Here is a 21528-nt window from a genome sequence, read left to right as displayed (position 1 = left end):
GGCTGCTTCCCGGGTAGGGGAAATATTCCATGTTTGGGAGGGTTTCTCCATTGACCTCGATGGAGGGAGAGATGGATCTTTCACTGGGGTGGGCTGGTAAAGGACTTGAGTGTTGTTGAGGTTGGGACCAATTTTTCGGTATGCTTCCGCAAAGGCATCAAGCGTGATTTGGAGATTCTCTTCCAAGAGAGTGGAGATGGCATTGTCATCCATATACTGAACATCAACCACTCTAAATGGCCGCCTTCAACCTGACAAAGGCTTTCGACTCGGTCAATCGGGAAGTGCAATGGAAGACCCATCTGGCCAGATAAAGTTCATTTATTAGTATCATAAGTAGACTTACATTAACACCGCAAAGAAGTTATTGTGAAAATCCCCTAATCGCCACACTACGAAATACACTGAAGGAGAATTTAGCAATGCACCGAACCACACATCTTTCGGACAGTGTGAGGAAACCGAAGCACCCAGAAGAAACCCCATACAGACACAGGGAGGGCATGCAGACTCCACATAGACAATGACCCAAACCAGTAATCGAATCCAGGTCTCTGGCGCTGTGAGGCAGCAGTGCTAACCTTTGTGCCACAACATCCTCCGACTCCACGACAAAATGTTGGCAACAGCCCTCACTGATGGAAATATGACAGAAATCTTTGAGGCCAGGACTGGGTTAAAGCAGGGATGTATTATTGCCCCCACCTTTTCTCCATCTTCACTGCCAACACCTTTCACCTTGTCAAAAACAAGCTTCCCAGTAGGGTGGACACTGTCTACAGGATGGGTAGAAAACCTTTCAACTACAACTGGTTTACATCCAAGAAGAAAGCGACACTGACATAGCTCATGGAACTTCAGTATGCGGATGACAATGCCACCTCTGCTCTCTCAGAAGAATACCCAAGTGCATGAATCACAAATGGCTAGAATACAGGTACAGTAAGTAGCAAGGGAAGCTAATTGAATGTTATCATTTATTGTGAGGGGAATTGGTTATAAAAGTAGGGAGGTAATGCTTCAGCTGTACATGGCATTGGTGAGACTACATCTGGAGTGTTGTTTGCAGTAGTGATCTCATTTAAGGAAATATGTAAATACGTTGGAAGCAATTCAGAGAAGGTTGACTAGATTAGACAACCTGCCCACTCCTGGTATTAATCAGAAAAGGTTGGAGAGGTTAGTTTTGTATCCACTAGAGCTTAGAAGAGTAAAAGATGACTTAATTGCAATCTTTAAGATCCTGAGGGGTATTGACAGTGTGGATGTGAAGAGGATATTCTTCCTTATGGGAGAATCCAGAACTAGGGGTCGCTGTTTTTAAAAAAAGAGGTTGTTCATTAAGACAAAGATGAGGAGAAACTTTGAGGGTCATTAGTCTCTGGAATTCTCTTCCTCAAAAGGCAGTGGAAGTAGAATCTTTGAATACTTTAAAGGCTGAGCAAGATAGATTCTTGATTAACAAAGGGGTGAAAGGTTATTGGATGTAGGCGGGAATGTGGGATTGAATTTACAGTCAGATCAACCATGATGATCATGATAGTGGAGTAGGCTTGAGAGGCCGAGTACCTACACCTGCTCCTAGTTTGTATGTAGACCAACCCACTAATATTGATCCTTTCATTGTGGTGGTAGACAGTGACATCCCCAACAACTCCCTGCCCTCACCTCGCAACCCAGCAGGTTGAACTTCGGACCATTGTTACTGTGACTGCATGAGTCCTGCAACATAGTGCTGTCCTGATAGACACTGATAAGTGGCACAGGGAGGAAGGAGGCCCCTGTATTCTTCAACCTCACTTGCAATACTGATCCAGGTTGGTGATACAGGAGGGTCCATGGGTGCAGCAGCACGGTGCTGTCCATGTAGACCAGTTCAGCATGGAAATGGAGTCAGTAACCGGTCTGCCCTGGCAGAGTGGTGAGCAGCACAACAGGACCAATGCAGGGCAAGTAGGCTTTGCATGTTGCACTCACCTCAAAAGTCTCTGGCGAACTCGGGGCCATTTTGTGTACGCCAGCCTCACCAGTTTTGATGTAAATTCCCACTTCCTTATGGGAGAATCCAGAACTAGGGGTCGCTGTTTTTAGTGGAGTAGGCTTGAGAGGCATGATCATCATGGCTGATCTGACTGTAAATTCAATCCCACATTCCCGCCGACCTCCAATAACCTTTCACCCCTTTGTTAATCAAGAATCTATCTTGCTCAGCCTTTAAAGTATTCAAAGATTCTACTTCCACTGCCTTTTGAGGAAGAGAATATCCTCTTCACATCCAAACTGTCAATACCCCTCAGGATCTTAAAGATTGCAATTAAGTCATCTTTTACTCTTCTAAACTCTAGTGGATACAAACCTAACCTCTCCAACCTTTTCTGATTAATACCAGGAGTGGGTAGGTTGTCTAATCTAGACTGAAAGGCCTGACAGGCTTCCGATGGCCAGCTTTGTTTAATGAGCATTTGTGAGATGCAGATGAATGCTGATGCCATTTGTGTTACTTGTCAGTGGGAAGACTGACCTGCCATTAACCTGCCATTGGGAGAATTGCCACATGACTCTAAACCGGCGGGTTTCCAACTTTTTTTTAGCTCCTGCCAGATTCACTGTGCCTGCCTGCCAGCAAACCGGCCGCAGGTGGGATGGCAGAATTCTGCCTTTGCCACAGCTGTGCCACAGTGCATGCTGTTCAAATCCCTGGTTTTGATGGTGGACTTTCCTTTTCCACAGAACCTCAAACCCAATTTTAAACAAAATTTTAAATGGTGAATGGATTGACAGTCTTAATAAGAAACAGAAACCAAGATATTTTCTGAAATGAGAATGCAGTACAAAAATTAGAAATTGAGAGTCAGATATTACTGCATATTATAAGTTTAACATTGGTGTACTTAAGTAAATTCTGGATGGAAAATGTACTCAATTGCACCCAACCTTTTACAGATGTATGTATACATGTATGTATGCATAATTTCATCGGAGCAAGTAACTTATTATTTTCAATGCAGATTTCTTTATTTCCTTTCTCTGCAGCTTGTTCGGATGAATGTAAGTCTTCATCACCAACACAATGTGAGCTTTCAAAGACAGAATTCATATCTTTAGATATTTCTTATTCTGAACAAGCATCAATGTTCCGAAACCATGCACTGTTTATAAAGTCCACCAGGAAAAGAATGGATGATGGGACATTGCCTGTAAGTAATCTTAGTTACTCTTCTCTCGCTCTTTCTGAAATCAGCCTAAACATGGACTTTGAGTGGTAAAGCCCATTTCAAATTGAACAACTCTTTTCAAACCTGAAGTAAGAAAAAGCGATTAATCAGACAAAGTAAGCAGTTCCACTTTGCGATAGAGTCACACTGGGATCACGACATTGTGGATAGAATCAGAGGCTCTTAGAATCATAGAATCCCTACAGTGCAGAAGGAGGGCATTTGGCTCATCAAGCCTGTACCAACAACAATCCCACCTAGGCTCTATCCCCTCGTATGTATTTACCCTGCTAATCCCCCTGACACTAAGGGCCAATCCGCCTAGCCTGCACATCTTTGGAGTGTGGGAGGAAACCCACGCAGACACGGTGAGAATGTGCAAACTCCACACAGCCACCCAAAGCTGGAATTGAACCCGGGTCCCTGGCACTGTGATGCAGCAGTGCTAACCACTGTGCCACCGTGCCGCCCATGACTTTTTCCTGGTGTGAAGTAAAATGTTATTAGTATATGTGTCTTAATCCTTTCCCTTCAAAAGGTTTATATGTAGCTTTTATGAATTTAAGAATTGTCATTACCTGTGGACAATCAGTTTGTTTCTCCTTTATTGATGGGAGTGAAGCAAAATATCTTGTGAAACATTTTTTTCCCAAAGTACATAGGTCATGATTGTGGTGCACTGCAGTTTAATATGTGCTTAATTCAAAATACAGTTACTCATTGACCCAACCAGCCACCAGAAACCTTTATTTCAGAGTATCATAGAATCATAGAATCATAGAAACCCTACAGTGCAGAAGGAGGCCATTCGGCCCATCGAGTTTGCACCGACCACAATCCCACCCAGGCCCTACCTATCCCCACATATTTACCCGCTAATCCCTCTAACCTACGCATCCCAGGACTCTAAGGGGCAATTTTTAACCTGGCCAATCAACCTAACCTGCACATCTTTGGACTGTGGGAGGAAACCGGAGCACCCGGAGGAAACCCACGCAGACACGAGGAGAATGTGCAAACTCCACACAGACAGTGACCCGAGCCGGGAATCGAACCCGGGACCCTGGAGCTGTGAAGCAGCAGTGCTAACCACTGTGCTACCGTGCCGAGTAAGCAGACTACACTCGAAATGAAATAAAAACAAGGTGCTGGAAAAAAGCTCAGGCCTGGCAACATCAGTGGAGTATTATGATATGACAGATTGTAATTGCTGGCTTAACCAAATCCCAAATGGAAACTTGGCAAGCTGTCACAACAAATTTCAGTGTGTATTTTACTGCGAGAAGATGTATGTGCTGAAGTCAGGAGTCATACATTCCAAAACACTTTTGGAGATTTTAAATAGTAAATATATTTATTAACAAAAGAAGAGAAAACTTAAACACACAAAATTACATTTACACAGTTAAAATTAGCCTTACAGAATATTTTCCCCCCAAAATATTTCTTCTTGGTTAGACTCAAAAATAAACATCCCTTTAGGCAACAGTCCCTATCAATATTGAATCTATAAAAATTCCAGTAATATTACCACAATGCACTCATTGTTGCCATAGGGAAGGTATGTCACATGACTTCTCTCTTTCTCTCACTCCACTGTGGAGAATTCCAGAAGCTTTAGAACAAACTCTGCTTTCTGAAGACAACAGACACTCTCTTTTGGGTGCCCGAAGACTACTTCACTTCCATTCACAGCTCTGACCCAGCACATTCCAGAGTCTTGCATGGCCACTCCCCTCAACACAGCTGCCAACCTTTCTTAAAATAAGCTTCTTCCTCTTCCATTTTTCTCAATTGTTTTTTTTATACTTCTTTGAATTTATCTTTCCCAGAATATAAAAAGTTACATTTTCCTTTTTCGCCACTGCTTTCAGATAATAAAATTTAAGAACTTTGTCTCATTTATTCTGACCTTTAAGCTGCAAACACCTTCTTACCTCCCTTTGAAATTCAACAGTTTAAAATCCAAATCCTCCCTTATACCCTAATGCAAATTTCTAACTATGTTGCGTTTACTTGTAGAACATCCAACTTGGCCCTATTCACTTCAAGTGATTGCTTTTCACACTTAGCCTCTTTGATGGTCTCAATTTCATAGACACTCAGTCCTCAGCTTAATTAAATTAAACACACACACACACCAACACAATATCTTCAAAAATATTAAAATTATAACATTTGCATTACAGGAGAGAGAAACAGTCAATATTTTGAGTCCAATATGAGTTTTTTCAAAACTCAAAGTGCTATTTACCCTAGATTTGTCCTTCTACTATTGTGATTTCTTTTCCTTTTGGCAATTATGTTTCACAAATGTGCAGAACGTTGTGAGTTAATGAAGAAAACATTCTTCATAGTTCTCATATATTTGAGCAATGTTTGAATAGCTTAACAGAACTTGTGAATACTCCTACAGCATCCTGCTTCCGAAACTAAATACTGTACTCTATTTTGTTTATTCTAATAGCAATACAAAATGCGCAAGAATAAACTAGGAGTAACCAGAATAGGTGATCTCTCAGCACAGGACATGAAAAAAATTCACACATTGGCATTAATTGAGCTGACAGCTCTGTTTGACGTCTTGAATCTGGAGGTGAAACGACGCAAATCGACGAAAATGAAAGTAAATGGTAGGCTTTAAATGCAAACTCCTTGAACCTTACCAAAAGCGTACTAGAAGTAAAATAATGTAATTATGATGTATGTGAGCAAACAGTTTATCATGTTAACTAAACGTGCAATAAAGTGTTCATCAGGATTAAACCTGACTGGTTAGGAAAACGTTTGGTAATTTATTTTTTAGCCTTCCTGAACAAAAGCTCAATGTAAGAATTGGCAGGGTGAGACTTAGAATAGAATCCCTACAGTGCAGGAGGAGGCTATTTGGCCCATTCGAGCCAAATGCGCCGACCACAATCTCAGCCAGGCCCTATCCCCATAACCCCACGTATTTACCCTTCTAATCTCCTGATGCTAAGGGGCAATTCAGCATGGCCAATTAACCTATTTTAAGGAGACGCTAGCTTCTCCTCTTTGCACTTTGAAGTCGGGCGAATAGTTTATCAGTGCTGCTATGAAGTTTTATCCACTCTGCGCGTTGTCTTTGTAACTTTAAGAATGGAGTAAAAATTAAAATCAAAAAAATCAAGCCCAAGATTGGATGCAGTGACTTTTCTTCTTAGCTTGGATCTTGTTTGTCTCCTTCGTGGGACCATGAATTGGATTCAATTTAAATTTGATTTTTGGAGCAAGCAAGGAGATGGATTCAGGCCTGCCCGGTCCACTCTGCGCATTGGCTTTTAACTTTATGAATAGAGTAAATCTTAAAAAAAAGAGCATGCAGAGTGAGTCTCCTTGAGATTCTTCTTTCCTCCTGACCACCTTCTCAGTAGAGGACAGGGCTCAATGTATGAAGGATTCCAGCTACACCCTGAGACAGGCTTCCAACATTTCGGTGAAACAAGTACATTTTGGGGAATGGTAGGATCATCAGGAATTCTAATCATCTTCACAGTCTGCTGTATTAATGCCATTTTTTGTCATGTGCAGAAAACAAAATCTTTGGTGTCCCGCTCACACACTTGATTGAAAATGATCAGAAGATTGACCCTTGCACTAAAGTTCCACTATTTCTTAAAGAGGTGAGTCCTTTTGTTTCATTGCAATGAAGACTTCAGGAACAAAATAGACATGTGTCAAATGATAGAAAATCTCAGCAGGTCTGACAGCATCTGTGGAGAGAGAATAGAGCCAACGTTTTAAGTCAGGATGGCCCTCTGTCAGCTGAAGGGTCATCAGGACTCAAAATTATGGCTCTACTCTCTCTCTCTCCACAGATGCTGTCAGACCTGCTGAGATTTTCCAGCATTTTCTGTTTTTGTTTCAGATTCCAGCATTCGCAGTATTTTGCCTTTATCAAATTATAGAAACTGTATTTACCCCCTCCCCCCCCCCCCCCCCCCCCCCATGGTTATCCCCCCTTTATCAAATTATAGAAACTGTATTTACTCCCCCACCCCCCTTCACCCTCCCAGTTATGCCCTCCGCCTCTTGATCCAGCATATGCATAGGAACACCACCGCCTGCAATTCCCCCTCAAAGCCACGCATCCTCATGACTTGAAACTATATTGTCGTTCCTTTGCTTTCACTGGGTCCAAATCCTAGAACTCCCTCCCTAACAGCGTAGTGCCATACATACGCCGCATGGACTGCAGCAGTTTGCAAAGGCAGCTCACCACCCCTTTCTCAAGGGCAATTAGGGATGGGAAATAAAGTTGCCAGCCTAGTCAGTGATTCCCACATCCTCTGAAATGTTGTTTTTTAAAATCCACCTCACTCCCCTATCCTCATTGATACTCTTGAGCCCAGGCTTAGCTGGGCTTCTCGATGTGGTGAGACAGTGTTCACCACTCCAGGCTGATGCTGCTGAGACTCCAGCAGCTCTCTATCTGGCAGGACAGCCCATCAAGATTGGGGCTGAAGTCTCACCTTAACCCAGGTAACAATGCTCCCAACGTTAAATTGCTGCAGGGCAGCTGTTGGGATCATGGGAAAGCTCCTCGCTGACCCTTTGCCCAAGGGCAAAGATCACAGTGCCCCATAAAATGCAGTCTAGAAATACCTCAGATGAGAATATGTGCTGTACTTGATAAATTAAAGATCGCACTCAGGGGTACAAGGAACTCTTAAAACCCTGAGATTACCCTGAGCAATATTAACCTATCAAAACATAACATATTTGTAGGAATTGTGCCTCTATGCAAAATTAGCTGAGCATTGACCTGTTCAAAATAAATGGGTTAATGCCTTGGTCAAAATAGCAAGAGAAGAATTTTGGATGCATACATGTAGCCTGTTACAGTACAAAGCTAATTTGTGTCTTCCCACAGTTGGTGTGCTGTCTGGAAGATGGAGGTTTAGAAACAGAAGGGATTCTCCGCATTTCGGGATCTGTTTCAAGGATGAAGGTACCCCTAATTAACAAACAGAGAATGCAGTAAAGCAAACTTAAATTTACCCACGGAAATTGGAATTGTAACATTCAGCACTTTTGTATTTTCTGTCTTACCTACAGAATTTGCAACAGGAGATTGATGCAAATTTTTACCAAAAGAATTTTGACTGGAAGAAAGTGCACCAGAATGATCTCGCGGGCTTATTAAAGATGTTTATCCGTGAATTGCCAAGTCCTTTGTTAACAGCAGAATATGTGACTGCCTTTGCAGCAGTCAGAAGTATGTCTTCTGTTTCTTCTTCTCACTTTCCTTCAATAATATATTCATTTGGACCAGTGAAAGCCCTCATGAATTTGTTCAAGCCAAATCACGTTTGACTAATTAAGTTGAGTCTTTGATGAAGTGCCAGAGAGGGTTGATGGTAATATGGATGATGCTGTGAATGTGGGCTTCACAAAGGTACCACATAATGAACTTGTTAATGAAAATAAAGTCCATGGGATTAAGGGGACAGTGGGGAAATGGATACAAAATTACTGAAGGACAGAAAGCAGAATGGTGTCGTTTAAGGTTGGTTTTCAGATTGGAGGGAACTACAGTGTTGTTCCTTGTGTTTTGACATTAGGACCACTTTTCTTATTTATACGTTTCAATGACCCTGCACTTGGGTAAACAAGGTGTCATTTCAAAGTTTGCAGATGACTCGGAATTGTAGCAAACGATTTGGAAGATAGTAACAGACTTCAGGAAGATGTGAGTAACGTCTTCCTGAACATTACTCACAGGGTAACGTGATCGGACAGTGAAGGGTAACGTGATCGGACGCATGACTGAAAAGGTTTAATCACAGTATTGTGAAGTGATACATTTTAATATGAGAAAAGAGTAGAGGCAGTGTAAACAAAAGGGTTTACTTTAAAAGGGTGCAAACAGAGAAACCTGGGAGTCTATGTACATATCTGGATTTGGCAGACAAGTTCAAAGGGCTGTTAAAATTGCATGTGGGATATTTGACTTTATTAATAGAAGCATTGAGTACAAAAACAATTGCGCTGTGCTAAACCTTTGTAAAACTGCTGATTAGGCCTTAGCTAGGCTAACGTGCTAACGCAACACATGTTAGGAAGGATCTCGAGGCCTCAGAGATGGTTCAGAAGAGATTTACTTGGGAGGTACAAGGGATGAGAGACTTCACTCATTTGGAAACTGGGGTTGTTCTCCTTAGAGAAGAAGGAATTCAGGGGAAACTTGAACAAGGTCTTCAAAATGAGCAGTTTAGACAGAGAAAACAAAGATCGGTAACCACAGATTTAAGGCTATTGGCAAAAGAATCAGAGGTGACATGAGGAAAACAAATTGTGCAGTGAGTAATTATAATTTGGAATGCACTGCCTGAAAAGATGGTGGAAGCAGTTTCAACAGCAACTTTGAAAAGTGAATTGGATAAATAATTGAAAGGAAGGAGTTTACTGTACTATGGGGGAATGAATGGAAGTGGGATTATTTGGCGAACTCTATCGAAGAGCCAGCACAGGCACGATAGGCTGAATAGCCTCCTGTGCTGTATGATTCTACGTCCATGCAAGTTTTTATTAAATAGAGCAGCTCAGCATTCATTTTATCAGTTTACATGAAGTTCATATTCATTTTTCCATCCTTTATTTAATAAAAATGACTTATTATTTACATTGCAACAACTTTTGATTTATTTCAGATATCTCGGATCAAACACAGATGATACACTCTCTGAACCTTCTTGTGTTGATCCTTCCAGAGATGTACAGGGCTACACTGAAGGTAAGATTTATGATAGAAATGAAAGATTCTCCTACTAAAAAAATCACCTCCACAATTTAGGGTGGCACAGAGGTTAGCACTGCTGCTTCACAGCACCAGAGACCCAGGTTCGATTCCCGGCTTGGGTCACTGTCTGTGTGGAGCCTGTACGTTCTCCCCGTGTCTGCATGTGTTTCATCCAGGCGCTCCGGTTTCCTTCCACAGTCCGAAAGTCATGCTGGTTGGGTGCATTGGTCATGCTAAATTCCCCCTCAGAGTACCCGAACAGGTGCCAGAGTGTAGCAACTTGGGGATTTTCACAGCAACTTCATTGCAGTGTTAATGTAAGCCTACTTTTGACACTAATAAATAAACTTAGACTTAGTATTCAATATAAATTCAAACCTTATGACAGAAGCTCATAAAAGCTATACTATTCAACCTTGAATGGAAGTGACAAAAGGCATTTTTGTTCGCAAATAATAGATAGTGAATGGTGTCGGGAAGGTAAACTCATAATTCTACTTTAAACACTGCCATGTCAGTTGGATGGAACCTGACTTGTGGTCAGGTCATTATTTGCATAAATTAGTATGAACATGTGGAATAGATACTCTGACTAGGTTTTAGAGGCATAAGCCGTAGAATCCTTAGGAAACAGTTGGATGTTATTGTATAGTGACTGCGGGGTCACTCTACACAGATAATGAAGATTTGACAAGTGGTTTTCCTCAGATATATCATCTCGATTAATTCTGTGAAGACTATTAATTCAAATAATAATATTCATACCAAAACCTAATTTTACTTTTATTCTTCATTGCACTGCGTAATCACCAAATTTAAAGCATAAGGGAGGAAAGTGATGAGTGATATATCCTGATTGCAAATGGTCTTGTTACATTTCAGTTTCTCTTCTGTCTTCATAAGCTTTGAATTGGGTGGACAGCCTGGAATGCAACACTATTAATGGCCTTTCCCCTTCTCCGGGCTTACTTTGTTACATGGCAGGAATTTTAATCTTTGATGAGATTTCCTGAATAAAAGCCAGAATAGTGTCAAGCCATTTTCATCTAAATTTTACTCAAAGTAAACTGCCTCGGAGTGGTCTCCTGTACCGTCAGACTCCATTTTACAGATGCTATCCTCTCATATAAAATTATGAAAGGTTTTGGTGAGAGTCAATGTAGAGATAATGGGCAGAATCTTCCAATGTTTTTTCAGAGTGTTGGTTTCAGCGTGAGAACCGGCATGTCGCTCCCCAGTTGCACAGCCGAGTTTTCTCTCCAAATTTTCAAGCACTACAACCTTAGGGTGTGGTTTCATGCTGGTAGGATGAGGCCTTATAGAACTGACTTCGCCAGCTCCACAGAAATTGGGGTGCCTTCTTTATAGGCTGCCCCATTCTGTGTTACAAAGAAACTCTTCCCCACTCCACCCTGACATGAGCACCAGAGCAACCCCTCCCCACCCAGCACACACACACAAGCAATGGTACAACTACATCTCACCCCCTCCACTCTAATGGCCTCCACAGAGGTGGATCGCAGGAGGTACTGACCCTTATCTACTACTGCACTCATGATCTTTGGTGGACCCCACAATTGCTAATCTCTTCTGTGACCTCTGTCCAGGCTGCCTTAGCCGGGCAGAAAGGTCTCCTTTTGCCATCACTTGGAAAGAGTAACTCCTGCCATTCCCTGATGGCCTGGAGGAGGATCTGCAGGGAGGTCTCAGTGACCTGTGAGACTGGTTTAGATTTTTCCTCTGGCATCTTGAATTATACTTGCAAAGCTTATAAATGGCTTAGGCATTTTTTTTTACAAGGGGAGGGGTGGGTCATAAGAACATAAGAAATAGGAGCTGGAGTAGGCCATCTAGCCCCTCGAGCCTTCCCTGCCATCCAATAAGATCATGGCTGATCTGAAGTGGATCAGTTCCACTTAACCGCCCGATCCCTATAACCCCTAATTCCCTTACCGATCAGGAATCCATCTATCCGTGATTTAAACATATTCAACGAGGTAGCCTCCACCACTTCAGTGGGCAGAGAATTCCAGAGATTCACCACCCTCTGAGAGAAGAAGTTTCTCCTCAACTCTGTCCTAAACTGACCCCCCTTTATTTTGAGGCTGTGCCCTCTAGTTCTAGCTTCCTTTCTAAGTGGAAAGAATCTCTCCACCTCTACCCTATCCAGCCCCTTCATTATCTTATAGGTCCCTATAAGATCCCCCCTCAGCCTTCTAAATTCCAACGAGTACAACCCCAATCTGCTCAGTCTCTCCTCATAATCAACACCCCTCATCTCTGATATCAACCTGGTGAACCTTCTCTGCACTCCCTCCAAGGCCAATATATCCTTCCGCAAATAAGGGGGCCAATACTGCACACAGTATTCCAGCTGCGGCCTCACCAATGCCCTGTACAGATGCAGCAAGACATCTCTGCTTTTATATTCTATCCCCCTTGCAATATAGGCCAACATCCCATTTGCCTTCTTGATCACCTGTTGTATCTGCAGACTGGGTTTTTGCGTCTCATGCACAAGGACCCCCAGGTCCCTTTGCACAGTAGCAGGTTGTAATTTTTTTCCATTTAGATAATAATCCAATTTGCTATTATTTCCTCCAAAGTGAATAACCTCGCATTTGTCAACGTTATACTCTATCTACCAGATCCTCGCCCACTCACTCAGCCTGTCCAAATCTCTCTGCAGACCTTCTACGCCCTCCACACGATTCACTTTTCCACTTATCTTTGTGTCGTCTGCAAACTTTGTTACCCTACAGGTCGGCACGGTAGCACAGTGGTTAGCACTGCTGCTTCACAGCTCCAGGGACCTGGGTTCGATTCCCGGCTTGGTTCACTGTCTGTGTGGAGTTTGCACATTCTCCTCGTGTCTGCGTGGGTTTCCTCCGGGTGCTCCGGTTTCCTCCCACAGTCCAAAGATGTACAGGTTAGGTTGATTGTCCATGCTAAAATTGCCCCTTAGTGTCCTGGGATGTGTAGATTAGAGGGATTAGTGGGTAAAATATGTAGCGATATGGGGGTAGGGCCTGGGTGGGATTGTGGTCGGTGCAGACTCGATGGGCCGAATGGCCTCTTTCTGTACTGTAGGGTTTCTATTCCTATTTCTACACTCAGCCCCTCCTCCAGATCGTCTATATAAATGGTAAATAGTTGAGGGCCCAGTACCGATCCCTGCAATGGTCCCAGGGCAATGGATGTTAATGAGGAGGGGGTGAGGGGGGGATAAGTTTGAAGGAGGCTGAGAGTTACAAAATATTGCAGAAATAAATTGACCGAAGTTCAGAATGAACAGGGGTGGCCATGGAGCCTATAGCTTTGATGAGGTCCCCTTGCTTTTCCAGACGACTCCTCAATAGCCTGCCCCAACCAACTGATCTGTCACCCGATGGGCAGGATTCTTCTATGGAAGCCAGTTCCTGCCACACATTTGCACATTTCACATGTCGCCCTGGTCAGCCCTTTAAGTTTTCATAAGAAAGCAGAAGTGGTTCTCTTCAGGTTTTGCCGTTGGGAGCAGCATGCCACTGATTAAATTCCACCCGCTGTTTCTGTGCTCTATATCCTATGTGATCCACAAAAACAGGTTTACGAATTTGCTGGAAAGGAAAATCTCCATGATAATTTATCATTCATTTGCAATGACCCGATTAAAATCTTCCTTCCTGGTTTCCAACAATAGATTCCTTTCATCGATCAGTTTTATTTGCATAAACTTTGTGGCAGATCGCTGAGTCTTACAGACCGGTCGCAAGCTCACCTCTGCGTCAGAACGCTGTAGGCTCAGGCCTCACTCTGGTTAAATGAAGCACGCTCCGAAAGCTAGTGGCGTTTGCTACCAAATAAACCTGTTGGACTTTAACCTGGTGTTGTTAGACTTCTTACCCCAGTCCAACGCCGGCATCTCCACATCATAGATGAAGTTTCTACAGGCGGATATACTCTGGTTGGGCAGATCCACAGGAAAGGAAAAGGATAGGCTGGAGTGAGACCAGAGTTTCTTTCTGTCCCCACCGACCAAAGATCTACTAAAAAAAACGAGTGGGAGCATGATGGAAAGCCGAGGGCACTCGTGCCAATCTCAGATACTGCTAGTGCAGAATAGACAGATGCGAAGTGAATGGAATCTGAGGATACAGGAGAACACTCTTAGACTATTTACTTTAAGCAGAATTTAGATGCAAGTGGCTTGAACAAAATATCTCAGCCAGAATAACAGAACTTTCAAATTCTTCTCAAGTTGAGCACAATAGTTCAGATATGCGAAGGGGCCACTAAACAAACAGAATTATATTAAAACAGCTAAACAATTCCCTTTTGAGTGTTTAAATTTTACCTTGCAAATATTTGGGATTGTAAGCCACTTTCTTCGACAAATGCTTAATGAGATCCAATTTCCTTTCTGTGATCTAACATAGCAATAAACCTTTGCATAAACAAAATAGGAACAGGAAATGCTGGAAAAACTCAGCAGGTCTGGCAGTATCCGTGGAGGAAGAAACAGGATTAATGAAATGTGAACTCTGTTTCTGTCTTCACGGATGCTGCCGGATCTGCTGAGGTTTTCCAGCATTTCCCGTTTTTATTTTGGATTTCCAGCATCTGCAGTATTTTGCTTTTATTTACTTGAACAATACTGATTGCAGCAACTACTCCGTCATGTTGTCCTACAGGCTTTACCTGTAGCAGTTACAAAACTAAAATAGAGGTGTATAAAATTATGAAAGGCATAGATAGGGTGAACGGTGGGAAGCTTTTCCCCAGGTCGGTGGTGACGTTCACGAGGGGTCATAGGTTCAAGGTGAAGGGGGGGAGGTTTAACACAGATATCAGAAGGACATATTTTACACAGAGGGTGGCGGGGGCCTGGAATGCGCTGCCAGGCAAGGTGGTGGAGGCGGACACACTGGGAACATTTAAGACTTATCTAGATAACCATATGAACGGAGTGGGAATGGAGGGATACAAAAGAATGGTCTAGTTTGGACCAGGGAGCGGCACGGGCTTGGAGGACTGAAGGGCCTGTTCCTGTGCTGTATTGTTCTTTGTTCTTTGTTTGTTTTTGTCCTGTGTTTAACCAGATGTTCTGCTTTCTGCAGCTGTTATTAGAGTTTCTTCGCAAAGTGATTGATAAGGAGGAGAAAAACAAGATGAACCTCTGGAACGTTTCCACCATCATCGCCCCCAACCTCTTCATGCACAAAGGAATTCCAAACAAACTTCCTGATGGCAATGAGAAGCAGCAGGCAGAGAAAGCTGCAAATGTTGTTCGAATGCTGATCCACTATCAGGATCTTCTCTGGACTGTAGGTTAACTTACAGCACACTAAAATGAAAAAGTATTTGGTCACATTATTCGGTTGTGTAGCACCCATGTTTTTGCCACTACAGTTGGTTTTTTGGCTCCAAAATGGCTTCCATGGCATCCACACACACTTCTGATGCTGTGTGCATTGGACACCATTTTGCTAAAGCCTGTGGCACAGGCTCTGAGTGTGCGCAGCAGAAGCATAAAGAGTAAGCGGATCACAATGTCAGTCAGCGCGTCTGAATATTTGTTGAGGTCTGACTGAGTTTCACTGGGAGAGATGACAGTCTTGCAGGGTGACCTCAGCTAGCTCCTAGCCCAGAAAGGCTTCAGCGTGAGCAGCTTATTCTGGGTTGTTTGGCTGACAGGGAACGGCAAGAGCACTGGCAGTGGTGGGAGGACACATGCGGACATCCTGAGATGGAACAGCAGGATGTGCTCGAAGGAACCTCTGGCACTCCCCTGGGTGGAACCTCTGCCATTCTGTCGTGCTCCCATCCTTTTTTTATGCTGGTATCCACAGCTACGTGAGCAGCAGACTGAGGTTCAAGTAAAGCATTCTGAGCTTCTGTGGCAGCAAGCTGAACTTGTTTGATTAGCTCTGAGTATCCACTCGAGCAGTCAGACATTGAGTGGCTCCTGCTTGTACTGCAATGGGAGCTGAAACATTGGTCATCAGATGTTGCATCTTAGATGACTCTGCAAGTGTTCTTATGGAGTTGCACACCACAATCACTCTGCACAGAATGAGCTCTCAAGTTCTGTGCAAAGCCCTGAGCCAACTTTACCTTGGACTTGTCCATGCTTTTTCGTAGTGACCACAGGCTCTTAGGCAGGCCTGCAGATATACCAGGCATTTCATTGTGCATCCCTTTTTCTGTAGGTCGCCTCATTGAAGTCATCATCTGAGTCCTCTGCTGCAGCACTTGTATGCGATTTGTCCTCTGGAGAACTGACACCTGTGCTACCATTGGCCCCTTCCCTGGCTGGAGGCCACTCAGGCCCTGTGCCACATCACAGGCAGAACCCGCCCGTAAATTATTCTTGGTGGCACTACTGCCTCACAGCGCCAGGGATCTGAGTTTGATTCCTGGCTGGGTCACGTCTGTGTGGAGTTTGCACATTCTCCCCGTGTCTGCGTGGGTTTCCTTCGGGTGCTCTGGTTTCTTCTCAGACTCCAAAGATGTGCAGGTTAGATTGATTGGCAATGCTAAATTACCCCTTGGTGTCCCAGAATGTGTGGGTTAGGAGAATTAGTGGGGTAAATACATGGGGTTACGGGGATAGGACCTGGGTAGGATGCTCTGGATATATTCACTCTGAAAGAATTGCCATTTATTTGCTTATTTTGACAATTTTTCAGTTTTTTGGTCAAGAATACTTTGTCTTTTAAAAAAAAAGTACAGAAGTGTGAAACTGAGATGTCAACACAAGCATGTATTAATGCTTTGTGGTACTGGGAAGTCGCTTCAAAGTGCTGCCACACTCCCTGGAGCCAGCATGTCACTTTGACACTTCGTGGAGAACATCAAACCTAATTCAAGTAAAACCCTCCATAACACTTCATAAATTGGAGCTTAAATTGCGTGTGCAATTAAAACTTAGCACCCAGATACTGACCTATGTACAGGGGCACATGCATACAACTCTCTCCTAAGCTAGGCAACACAATTAAAGTATTTGCTGACTGCAAATCATTCTCAGATGAAGAGCAGCAAGTGCAGCTTACAGGTCACAGATGTACATTATTCTCTAGACAAATGGAAAGCACTGAAAATTTAATTAGTGGTGACCCAATATTTTTTTCTTAGAAATAAATATGTTCAGCTTAAAATCTGTGATTTTAAACAGAAGAATGAATCAATAATTAGCAATGCCCTCAATTAAATTTTGCCCATACTATAAATATTAAATGAAAGACTGAGGAAAAAACTGCCCCCCTCAATTCTTTTTGTATTGTAGATTCCATGTTTCCTCGTGAGCCAGGTGAGGAAACTGAACGAAAACAGCAACAAGAAGTATGATAAGCGTCTAAAAAATTTGCTGAAGAAGATTCACACAGATAAACATGAGAAGCAACATGCAGAAGTGCGTATATGTAGCTCAACTTTGCATTCCTGTTTACATTTTCTTGTTGAAAAATTGTTGAAGCAGTTAAGCTTCACCTTGTGTGTGTGCTCCCTCATGTAGTTTATCCAAACATGCCATTTTTTGGTGACCTGGAGAAATTTAAGATTTTCCCAGAACTAGCAACCTGAGACCTGCCAACAAGTGGGATGTGGCTACCCATGATCTCCAGCACCAACCTTGCCAAGCTTGGCAGGGTCAGGGAGAGGTCACTTCATTTTAAAAAGTGGGCAGGGCCCGTACCCCCAAGAGCCTGCATCTAAAAGATCGAAAAGGATACCAGCTGCAGTGGTTTACCTGAGGCAGTAAGCGTGAGCTCCCCTCCAGAAATTTGCCCAAGCAGCCTCTTTAATTAGAGTCATAGAGGTTTACATCATGGAAACAGGCCCTTTGGCCCAACTTGTCCATGCCGCGCTTTTTTTTAACCACTAAGCTAGTGCCAATTGCCCGCGCTTGGCCCATATCCCTTTATACCCATCCTACCCATGTAACTCCAAAATGCTTTTTAAAAGACAAAATTGTACCCGCCTCTACTACTACCTCTGGCAGCTTGTTCCAGCCACTCACTATCCTGTGTGTGAAAAGAAATTGTCCCTCTGGACCCTTTTGTATCTCTCCCCTCTCACAAACCAACGCCCTCTCATTTTAAACTCCCCTATCTTTGGGAAAAGATGTTGACTATCTACCTGATCTATGCCCCACATTATTTTATAGACCTCTATAAGATCACCCCTAAGGTGGTCAAAAATCCATTGAAATTGTTTACTTCAGGTTCTCTCAATCGCTCGACTGCCCAACCGTCTTGGTGGATGCATCTGTCTTCATTTCTAATAAAAAAGAGGGATATGGGGAACGGGTGGGAGGAGGATTAGAGACCAGGGAGAGATCATCCATGATCTGATTGAACGGTGGAGCAAGCTTGAAGGGCTGAATTTGCCTACTTCTGCTCCTAATTCCTCTGTTCCTATGTTAAAATAAACACCAATGCACTACCCGGCACAACTCAGGCTGTGTGACCAAGGAAATTCTCAACCTGGGAGTCCGACGCTTGTTCTTGGATTGCTGGCCTTTGTGGGGGAGTGGAGTCTGTGATCTCAACTAAAACCCATGGAAATTGATGGCATTAACTTGCTTTCCAGCCCTCTTCCTAGTTATTGCAGACGTGTGGTAGTTGGAGCAATGATTTTTGCTTCTGTTGACTTGAGTTTCCCAGTTGGAAGAAATCAACTCTATTGATTGTACTAACCAGGTCAATTCATGCAAAAATGATGGATTGATGTACTTCTCAATGCTGGATTTCAGTCCCCAAGTATTGTAATTTTTTGATTGCTCAACAAGTTCCTGGTTACATTTGTAAACCGTGCTTATCTTAAATATTTATTTACTTGTATGTTTATGGATATAACCAGAAGTTACCAGCAACAGATAGTTGAATTAAATTAAGTGTCTTTTTATCTTAGCAACAGTTTAACAAGGTGATAAAAATTCAAGCCCCCCAGTTGTTGAAGGGCACAATGGAGGTGCAGCTGAATTCTAAGATTACCATTCGGGATCTTGTTGCTCAGTTTCAGAAGCAATTAAACTGCAATAATTGTGATGCCGCCACTGACGATTTCACAAAAAGGTAATTTATCTTTTTTCACACTGCACCAATGTTCCTGTTCCTGTTTTTTTGTTGAGTTGAAAGGGATTGTACCATTTGCACCACTGCCTTGGATTTTGCGATCAGTGGTGAAGGAATGCCACTTGTCCGTCACCACAATTGCAGATGCCCCAAAGATGTTTGACATGCTTTTGAGCAGATACTTGCTCTCGGTGGGGGAGGTGGTCTCACTCAATTTGATGTCCTCTAAGTTTTTAAGCTGATTTATTAATGTCACAAGCATGCTTACATTAACACTGCAATGAAGTTACCGTGAAAATCCCCGAGTGGCCACACTCCGGCGCCTGTTTAGGTACACTGAGGGAGAATTTCGCATGGCCAATGCACCTTACCAGCACGTCTTTCGGACTGTGGGAGGAAACTGGAGCACCCGGAGGAAACCCAGGGGAGAGCGTGTAGACCTCACACAGACAGTGACCCAAGCCGGGAACCGAAGCTGGTTCCCTGGTGCTGTGGGGCAGCAGTGCTGACCACTGTGCCACCGTGCCGCCCTATAGGGGATCTGCAATGTCAGTGGGCAGGGTAAGAAACAGCAAGGCTCACCAACCAAACTGAAGAATCTTCACCCCAGACATGCAGGATCTGAACCAGCAAATATAAAGCTGGAATTATAAAATAGATTTCAATCCTGTGCAGACGACGAAATAAAGATTGGGAAGGAAAGATAGGATTTGGGGACAATGAAAAAAGGGACAAAGTTTAAAAAAAAGATTTAATGAAAAAAACATCAACTCTAATTAAATTCTGGAGAATTGCAATTAGGCGAGGATTGTTCCAATGCAGCCTATGGAGGTATGGTGTATCTTGGACTGCAGCCCCCAGAATGTTGTGTTTAACTGTGCATTTGTAGAAGCTGGAATTTGCTGTTTGACTTGCTAATGATAATGGTGAGTGTTGTTGGCCCCAACATTATTATCAGTAATATTCAAAATCATATAGTCATTGTAATATTTCATGACCTGAGAACCTAAAGAAATCCAATTTGTTTCCACTATTGTAGAGCAACAAAATAGTAGTCACCATGGCAACAAAGAGGCAATTCATGTTAATTCTTACAGCTATATAGAGAGTGACAGAATACAGATCGTGATTGAATGTGTCTATCTCGAATCCCAACGTGGTTTCACAACTGGAAGGTGTACAACTGACATGATCTTTTCAGTCTGGTAGCTGCATGAAAAATGTTGTGTACAACTCTGTATTGCCTCAATCAATATTACCAAGTCATTTGACCATGTGAGCAGAGGCCGGTCTGTTTAAGCTGCTGGAGAAAATAGACTGCTCGCTGAAGCTGCTCGATCTGACCTCTTTCCGTGACAACATGATGGGTAAGGTCAGCTATGACGGTGCAACATTGGAAACCTTTCAGATCCGCAGCGGGGTCAAACTGGGTTGTGTTCTGGCATCAGCACTCTGGTGCATTCTTCTCTTTGTCATTGTCGTATGTCTTCAGGTTACCAGCCCAAGGAGCAGAATTTTCCCGTCACGCCTGCCACAGGAATTGTAGCGGGTGAGACACGGAACATGCAAACGTCTGTTGACCTCGGGCAGGATTTTTGCCCGGGGCAATCCTGCCCAAGATGTGTATTTACATGGCAGAACTGATAGAAAGCTGTTCAGCCTTGCTCCCCTGAGAACCAAGACAAAAGTGCAGCAAATCATCATAAGAGAGTTGTAGACTCGTGATACCGTACGAACATTCCTTATTGAGGAACATCTGCAGCAGCAAACGGACAGACTCTCTCATGCCCTGTAAAGAGTTTGGTTTGGCCATCCGTCACGGCCAGACAAATGTCCTGGACCAGGATGTTGCCACTCATCTGCATTGACAATGTGACGCTGGAGGTTGTTGATAGCATCACATATCTGGGCTCCCCGATTACCAGCAATCTGTCACTTGCTACCAAAATCAACACATGCATCACAAAAGTTGCAGTTGTCAGAGAGTGTGGAACAACCGCAACCTGATTGAGAACACTGGACTAGATCTGTGTCCTCAGCACAGTGCTCTATGGTGGCGACACCCGGCAAACACTTGCTGGGAGAAAGACTGAATAGTTTTCTGAAGAAGGGCGGCATCGTGGTTAGCACTGCTGCCTCACAGCGTCTGGGAGCCGGGTTCAATTCTGGCCTCAGGTCACTGTCTGTGTGGAGTTTGCACATTCTCCCCTTGTCCGTATGGATTTCCTCCGGGTGCTCCGGTTTCCTCCCACAGTCCAAAGATGTGCGGGTTAGGTTGATTGGCCATGCTAAATTGACCCTTGTGTCAGGGAATTAACAGGGTAAATCTGTGGAGTTATGGGAATAGGGCCTGGGTGAGATTGTGGTTGGTGTAGACTCAATGGGCCGAATGGCCTCATTCTGCACAGTAGGGATTCTAAGAGTTTCCACCTTCACTGTCTGATACCTGGGCATTTCTTGGCACTGGGCCACTAACTCAGAATCATACAAT

At 43.4% G+C, this 21528-nt stretch overlaps 1 protein-coding gene across 5 annotated transcripts in view; it reads left to right on the top strand.

The window, feature by feature from the left end:
* The window catches only part of arhgap40 (Rho GTPase activating protein 40), a 125215-nt gene that overhangs the window by 94796 nt on the left and 8891 nt on the right, over positions 1-21528 (top strand). For 2 of the 5 annotated variants that reach the window (XM_078236653.1, XM_078236650.1), the window contains exons 5-13: positions 3034-3197; positions 5683-5848; positions 6768-6859; positions 8110-8187; positions 8295-8454; positions 9890-9972; positions 15078-15284; positions 17249-17374; positions 18880-19037. In XM_078236653.1, the coding sequence (XP_078092779.1) occupies positions 3034-3197; positions 5683-5848; positions 6768-6859; positions 8110-8187; positions 8295-8454; positions 9890-9972; positions 15078-15284; positions 17249-17374; positions 18880-19037 (1234 nt within the window). Of the gene's footprint in view, positions 1-3033; positions 3198-5682; positions 5849-6767; positions 6860-8109; positions 8188-8294; positions 8455-9889; positions 9973-15077; positions 15285-17248; positions 17375-18873; positions 19038-21528 lie in introns of all 5 variants that reach the window. The other 3 variants (XM_078236652.1, XM_078236649.1, XM_078236651.1) reach the window with 2 other exon arrangements.

This window comes from Mustelus asterias, chromosome 20, assembly GCF_964213995.1.
Source record: "Mustelus asterias chromosome 20, sMusAst1.hap1.1, whole genome shotgun sequence".
Classification (NCBI taxonomy): domain Eukaryota; kingdom Metazoa; phylum Chordata; class Chondrichthyes; order Carcharhiniformes; family Triakidae; genus Mustelus; species Mustelus asterias.
This window is presented reverse-complemented; position numbering and strand designations above follow the sequence as displayed.